The sequence below is a fragment of the Leuciscus leuciscus genome (assembly GCF_965113295.1).
Source record: "Leuciscus leuciscus genome assembly, chromosome: 23".
NCBI classification, from domain to species: Eukaryota; Metazoa; Chordata; class Actinopteri; order Cypriniformes; family Leuciscidae; genus Leuciscus; species Leuciscus leuciscus.
In genome coordinates this window covers 1,692,235-1,700,270 of record NC_138747.1, presented here as the reverse complement: position 1 = coordinate 1,700,270, position 8,036 = coordinate 1,692,235, and the positions used below count along the sequence as shown (strand labels likewise).

At 33.6% G+C, this 8,036-nt stretch overlaps 1 protein-coding gene across 3 annotated transcripts in view; it reads left to right on the top strand.

Annotated features, from left to right (window-relative positions):
- The window catches only part of sptbn1 (spectrin, beta, non-erythrocytic 1), a 109,421-nt gene that overhangs the window by 64,692 nt on the left and 36,693 nt on the right, over positions 1-8,036 (top strand). For all 3 annotated transcript variants that reach the window (XM_082155721.1, XM_082155722.1, XM_082155723.1), the window contains 8 exons: positions 1,010-1,183; positions 2,195-2,286; positions 2,364-2,444; positions 3,769-3,884; positions 5,195-5,307; positions 6,531-6,718; positions 7,569-7,686; positions 7,776-7,934. In XM_082155721.1, the coding sequence (XP_082011847.1) occupies positions 1,010-1,183; positions 2,195-2,286; positions 2,364-2,444; positions 3,769-3,884; positions 5,195-5,307; positions 6,531-6,718; positions 7,569-7,686; positions 7,776-7,934 (1,041 nt within the window). The remainder of the gene's footprint in view (positions 1-1,009; positions 1,184-2,194; positions 2,287-2,363; positions 2,445-3,768; positions 3,885-5,194; positions 5,308-6,530; positions 6,719-7,568; positions 7,687-7,775; positions 7,935-8,036) is intronic.

Genomic DNA, 8,036 nt, shown 5'->3' with positions numbered 1-8,036 from the left:
CCCGAGGCGTTTAATATATCATATTATTTGACAGAAGCCTTTCCTGTGAGACCTTTTCTTTTTCCTGAAAGTGTCAGAAAGAAAAATAGCCGATGAACCTGTCTTTAGGAGCGACGGGAACAAAAGCCCCTGCATCATTAACTCACGCTGTGCCGAGTCTGACGGGTCGGGTTACTGGTTTCTGCACTGGATATATCCCTGTTAACCCTTTCCCTCCCGAACTATTCTCTAATTATAATTTTTTTTTTATTTCAATGAAGTTAATGTACTTTATTTTAGTTCCATAATGTTTTTATATAATATTTTGTATTTTTAAAGGATTTCATGGTACTAAATTATATTTACACTGTATTTATAATCCATTTATTCACTTTTTGAGCATAGACCTGAACATTTAATGTCCAGCTTAAACTGTGGTAAATCTTGAGTGCTTTAGAGCGACAGACTCAAGTTTGATCTCTTTTCAAAGACGACACTTGGCAGATTATCGCTGAAGTGAAAAAGGTTTTAAAAAGTGAACTTAATTGAATTTTACGTTTATTGTTATGAAAAATGTGCAAAAATACTATTTTCAATTTTTATATGAAATATATATTTTTATTTTCAGTTTTAATCTAAAACTGTGAGAAAATCAAAGCCATAAATCTAAACAATTTGTGTCCTAAATTTGAGCTTGATATCTCAAAAAATGATCTTTCAGTGAGAGTGTGTTTGGCTGCAGTACCAAACGCTTCCACTAGAGGAAATCCGTCTCCCATTCATATCCAATGAGAGGATCACAAGTGTGACTATTGTTTTCAGAACCATTTAACCTGTTCCAATCATGTCCATGATATTTTTTGTGTGTTCACATAGCAAGTGCCAAAACCTTCACCAAGTTTTGTACTATTCCAATGAAGAAAATGTTTTAATAAAAAACAATGTAAAAATATTCGGCCAAGAGTGAGCGAAGAGCTCCAGAGGTGTTAAAAGCCTGATAACTCATGCACATGATCCGATTCCTCCACAGCCCAAGCCGACGAAGGGCCGCATGCGGATCCACTGCCTGGAGAACGTGGATAAAGCCCTGCAGTTCCTCAAGGAGCAGCGCGTGCACCTGGAGAACATGGGGTCACATGACATCGTGGACGGGAACCACCGGCTCACGCTCGGACTCATCTGGACCATCATCCTCCGCTTCCAGGTACACACAGTCACACCGCTATTTATACTGTCAAAGATTTATGTTATAAATGTGTAAAATATTTCTATTTCTAAAAGTTTCTATTACTTTGTCACACTTGCTGTAGACTCTTAGATGTATTATTTATTTATATTTATATTTACTTAAACCTTTTTTTTGGGGGGGGGGGGATTTTTGTTATTTATTTATTTATTTATTTATATAGAACATATTAACATATTTATTAGGATGTTTTATTTATTTATATTTATATATAATTTATTTATTTAGACACATTTTTATTATATATTTTTAAAAATGTAAAATTTAAAAATTAAAAATATATATTAATTTTATTTCTTTATTTGTGTATTAATTTATATTTATATATTCTTAATTTATTAAAAAAATATATATTTTAATACTTTTTAATATATATTTTAGTTCATTTTAATTTTTTAATTTATTAATAAAGAAATTATTGAGTTTTTATTACTTTATAACACCTTTTTCCTACAAACTATAACACTGTACTTACTCTTAGATGTATTATTTATTTTAGTTTTAAATATTTATTTATTTACTTGAACTTTTTATTTATATATTATTCATTTATTTAAACACATTTTTACTATATATTTTTTATCAAATTTTTAAATATATTTTAACAGATTTTTATTTATTTATATAGAAAATATTGAGTTTCTATTATTTTATTTTTAAAAATCCTACTCACTATAACACTCTTATATGTATTATTTATTTATATTTATATATTTACTTAAACCATTTTTTGTTGGAATCATTTATTTATTTATTATACAGAAAAATATTTAGTTTTCTACTCATTATAGTACTGTACTGTTAGATGTATTATTTATTTATTTGAACACATTTTTATTTATTTATTTATTTTATTTAAACCTTTCCCCAGACCAGAGTTTTAAAACCCTTAATAGCGTTTTGATTTTCCTCACATTATGGCAAAATAAAAGCACGAAACATCTTGTCGTGTTATCATTTGTGTAACAGATCCAAGACATCAGTGTGGAGACGGAAGATAATAAAGAGAAACGCTCGGCCAAGGACGCTCTTCTTCTGTGGTGTCAGATGAAGACCGCAGGGTGGGTGAATATCCAGAGCAAAGACTTAAACATACTGGCGTTCTTAATGTCTGACCGTTCTCGTTTGTGCTTCACAGATATCCCAACGTCAACATCCACAACTTCACCACCAGCTGGCGTGATGGCATGGCGTTCAATGCCCTCATTCACAAACACAGGTACCAGATTCAGCAGGTGTAGAGAGTACCAGGTACCAGATTCAGCAGGTGTAGAGAGTACCAGGTACCAGATTCAGCAGGTGTAGAGAGTACCAGGTACCAGATTCAGCAGGTGTAGAGAGTACCAGGTACCAGATTCAGCAGGTGTAGAGAGTACTTGAAAACCATCCTTGAGGAAAAGTACAGATGCCTTACAGCAAAAATGACACTAGGGCTGCAACAAACGATTATTTTGATAATCGATTAATCTAACGATTATTAGAACGATTAATCGACTAATCGTCGATTATTTCGCCGACTAATCAGTACGTTTGGAACGATTATTCAGCTTTTTCAATTTGTTAAAACACTGAGTTATACATATTCTAACTATAATATAAAAAAAAGAAAATCACTTCAGCTTTTGAAATGGTTGTTTTAATGAACTTTGAGCCAACTAAACAGGTCAGAAGATTCCTTATAGCGAAAATGACTTCATTACAAGTTAAAAGTCACCAATTTCAATACGACTTGAGTAAAAGTACAGATTCCTTATAGCGAAAATGACTTCATTACAAGTTAAAAGTCACCAATTTCAATACGACTTGAGTAAAAGTACAGATTCCTTATAGTGAAAATGACTCCATTACAAGTTAAAAGTCACCAATTTCAATACGACTTGAGTAAAAGTACAGATTCCTTATAGTGAAATGACTCCATTACAAGTTAAAAGTCACCAATTTCAAACGACTTGAGTAAAAATACAAATTCCTTACAGCAAAAATGACTTCATTACAAGTTAAAAGTCACCAATTTCAAACGACTTGAGTAAAAATACAAATTCCTTACAGCAAAAATGACTTCATTACAAGTTAAAAGTGACCAATTTCAATACGACTTGAGTAAAAGTACAGATTCCTTACAGCAAAAATTACTCCATTACAAGTTAAAAGTCACCAATTTCAATACGACTTGAGTAAAAGTACAGATTCCTTACAGTGAAAACGACTCCATTATAAGTTAAAAGTCACCAATTTCAATACGACTCAAGTAAAAGTCTTAGAGTATCTGATTTTAACAGTACTTAAGTATTTAACTCATACTGAACGTAGGGTCAAAGATGCACTAGTCCTCGACACCTACGAGTGAAAATACATTTACTTATTAAATGTAGAGAGTAAAAGTTGCTAATATATTTGTAGTAAGTATCCAAAACGATGCTTAAGTACAGTAATTACCTTTACTCCGATACTTCACACCACTGAGAGATTAAGCTCACCTTCATCAAAAGCTCTGTTTTGCATTCGTAATATCCTTAATATCTCAATGCTTTTGATCTTTCCAGGCCAGACTTGATTGATTTCGACAAACTGAAGAAGTCCAACGCTCACTACAATCTGCAGAACGCCTTCAACCTGGCCGAGCAACACCTGGGTCTCACCAAACTCCTGGACCCTGAAGGTAAAAGCCCGTCCTGGACCTCATGAGAGGCTTTCACAATTTACTAATTTACTCCTCCTTCAGAGTCGGTCTAAACCAGCGCTATAGGAACTACAGTGACGTTAGTGTTCGCTGATTGGCCGAACACACGTGAAACACCAGCACACGCCATTTTTAAAAAGGCTGTGTAAACACACGGATTATAGCATATATATTGGTGAGAAGTGAAGCCGCCAGTGTCCTGATATGGCGCTGACATCTTGGGCTTGAGTCTGCGCAGTGGCGATCTCGGGAACAGACCTGCGCAGTCGTGAGCAGGAAGTAAAGCCGCGAAATCAAGGCCCCGCCCCCTCACTCTCGGTGTGAAATAATTAATTATAGAAATTTAGATATTAAATTTAAAGCTCCAATCTCCTCAGTCCTCCGAAGATCCCGAAAAAAAGTCTGTTGGTGCTTCAGTGACTACTTCACTCAGAGAACCTGTCAATCACAGCTGTCAATCATGACGTCACACCACCGTTTTTATAGCATCAAATAACTAACTAAAAACAAACTTATTTTAAAAACATACACTTGAATTTACATCAGCGTGATAAAAACTACAGTAAATGACAGAAACCACCTTCAGAAATAAGTGGAATTAAATTGTTTAGTTGGTCTCAAGTCCCGCTGAATAACACGGGGAGGCGGGGCTTATGACCTATACTAGGACCAGCCACCAGGGGGCGATCGAGACGCTTTAGCTTCACTTTTCAGGGTTTGTGCGGCACGCTTGGTTCCTACTAGCGGTGCGAACGCAACCAGGAAAATGTTCCGAGGACAACCATTAGTTCTCGGGGAACCACCATGATGGCTAGTTCCTAGAACTACCCGGTGCGAAAGCAAACACACACTCACACTCTTTCTTCCAGTTCACATGGAAGCAACAAAAAATTCAGTTTAATTAATTTTTAAGGCCAGACAGGTAGTTGAGGTCAATTTTAAAGAAAGACTACACGCCTGCGCACATACAGTATATTCAAACGCGCACACCTATAGACTAAACATGTAATATGGACCCTGTTTCAAGGTTTGCGTTCCTAAGCCACTAAACACTGTTGTCGTGCGAATGAATTAAAACGATGTCGTGTTAGCGGCCGCTAAGTTAATAACTAATGCAAACGGAAGTGAATCAATCAAAACTAACTTTATCTGGACAATAAGTTTATTCTAGAGCTGCTGTAAAGCCTAAACACTCTGCTACTGTAATCTCCTATTATCACTGTAAAGCTGCTGTGAAACAGTCTATATTGTTAAATGAAGCTGACTTGACTTGACTTCTTTGTGTGCAGATATCAGCGTAGACCATCCCGATGAGAAGTCCGTCATCACTTATGTCGTCACATACTACCATTATTTCTCCAAGATGAAGGCCTTGAAGGTGGAGGGCAAACGTATCGGAAAGGTCTGAGTCTTCAAAACACGTAAACCACTTCTAGAAGGTTCTCCGATTTCTGTGAAAGAACATTTTAGAGGCTGACGATTTTAGTCGTGTGCTTATATAAGATAATCTTATTAAAATAAAATGCTTTTAAAAAAAAAGTATAAATAGTATATAAGAAGTAAATAAATTCCTATTTGAAATTGAACTGTTAGTAATGGGATCATTTTAATATTTGCGTATTTAATTGCAATTAGTCTTCTATCCTACCTCTGTTTATTAACAGTCTTAAATGTGCTATTTATTTATTTTTTATCTATCAGTTTTCTAAGAAATATATAATACATTAAAGCTTCCTATTAAAATACAAATGAATAAATAATTAAATAAATACATTCCTTTTTGAGATGTAACAGTTAAATATGTAAATATTCCTATTAAAGAATAAATAGTTAAAATATTCCTATTAAAATAAAATGTATAAATTAAATAAATAAATTCCTATTTTAAATGTAAATGTTAGTAATGGCATCATCTTAATATTTACATATTTAATTGCGTTACATTATTGACACATGTACTATTTATTTATTTGCTTGTTTGTTTATTTATCAGTTTTGAAATAAATAAATAATACTTTAAAGATTCCTATTAAAATTAAAATAATTAAATACATTCCTATTTGAGATGTAATGATATCATCTTAATATTTACATAATTTTTGTTGGTCCTCTTACATCTGTTTATTAATTGATTAGTTCAGTCTTGCATGTGCTATTTATTTATTTTATTTATTTATTTATTGTAAGCAGCAGCAAAGTTGTAAGTTTAAATATTCCTATTAAAACAAAATAAATACAAATAAATAAAGTTTTAAATAAAATAATAAAAACAATTTAAATATAATAAATAATAATAATTTGAAATATAATGAATACTTAAAATACTATAATACATAACTACGTAATTTAAATGTGACCGTTAGCAATGGCGTCATCTTAATATTTACATACTTAATTGCAATTGGTCTGTATCTTACATCTGTTTTACATTCTGAACTGTGATTGGTTTAGTTTCAACCATTTATTTATTTTCAACCATTTATATCCACATAAAGTGGGATTTCATGTACAGGATCGAATCTTCAACTTATCTAAAGCTGTAACTTTAACTAATGGTGCATCTTGACTTTTATTTCCTTAAGGCAATGCAAAACTACTCTATTAAAACTGGTTTGTGTTCATCAGGTGCTCGACAACGCCATCGAGACCGAGAAGATGATCGAGAAATATGAATCTCTGGCTTCGGATCTGCTGGAGTGGATTGAACAAACCATCATCATCCTCAACAATCGAAAGTTTGCAAACTCACTGGTTGGAGTCCAGCAGCAGCTTCAGGCCTTCAACACCTACAGGACCGTGGAGAAACCACCCAAGTGAGTGTCTGAAACACACAGTATGGGTGTCACAATACATCATGTCACTATATATCGCAATATAAAAATGCAACAATATGTATTGTTAATAATTCACCCAAAATGAAAATTACTAAGTGAGAAAAAATTCAAGTTTTCAGAGTTTTAGTGTCAGTTCTACTATATAATGTAGAATATAATGTATAATAATGCAATGGGGGAATATTTATGGCTCCTAATAATGCCAAATGTTAAAAACTGGCGTATGCATTATTTTAAATATATCTAGTCAGTGACAGAGATCAAGCATATTCGTCTAAAATAATTCTGTTTTCAGCTTCAGAATCATGAATATTGTTATTCTGGCGTCTCTATTGTCCTGTGAATTTTTTTTATTTTTTACTAAAATAATAAATTGAATATATTCATATACACATAATAAATTATATTTATTTACATTACCAATTTACAAAATGTAATATTTTTTTTACAAAAATAATATATTAAATATAATAATATAAATATGATTTATATGAATACATTTTATTTAATGATATACACTTAATATGTTAACATTTGTATAAAAAAAGTATAATAAATTTAATATAATAATACAAATATAATATTTATATTAATATGTTAAGAGTCATAAGCACCAAGCATTTCCAGCACCAAGTCCAAGCCTATTCATTTACACACACAATGTAATATAAAATTTAGCATTTTAATAAACAGTAAATGTTTTGAGTATCGCAATAATCTGGTATCGTGAGTTCAGTATCGTGATGTGTATCGACTCGTGACACGAGGTCATCGTTACGCCACTAACATACAGCAGAATATGAGCTGAATATGAACTCTCTCTCCACAGATTCACTGAGAAGGGAAACCTGGAGGTGCTTCTGTTTACTATCCAGAGCAAGATGAGGGCTAATAACCAGAAGGTGTACATGCCACGCGAGGGCAAACTCATCTCAGACATCAACAAGGTGAACATGACCTCAGATTTGACCTTAGAAGCTGCAAGTGTTCCTTTGCTCTCTCTATTTGAATGCTGACTGTGTTGATGTTGTGGCAGGCGTGGGAGCGTCTGGAAAAGGCCGAGCACGAGCGGGAGTTAGCGTTGAGGACCGAACTGATCCGACAGGAGAAGCTGGAGCAACTCGCCAGACGCTTCGACCGTAAGGCCGCCATGAGGGAGACCTGGCTGAGCGAGAACCAGCGCCTCGTTTCACAGGTTCAGTCCTTCTGCTTTACTGTAGACACACACACACACACACACACATACACACACACACACACACACACACACACACACACACATGTTCTGCTCCTTCAT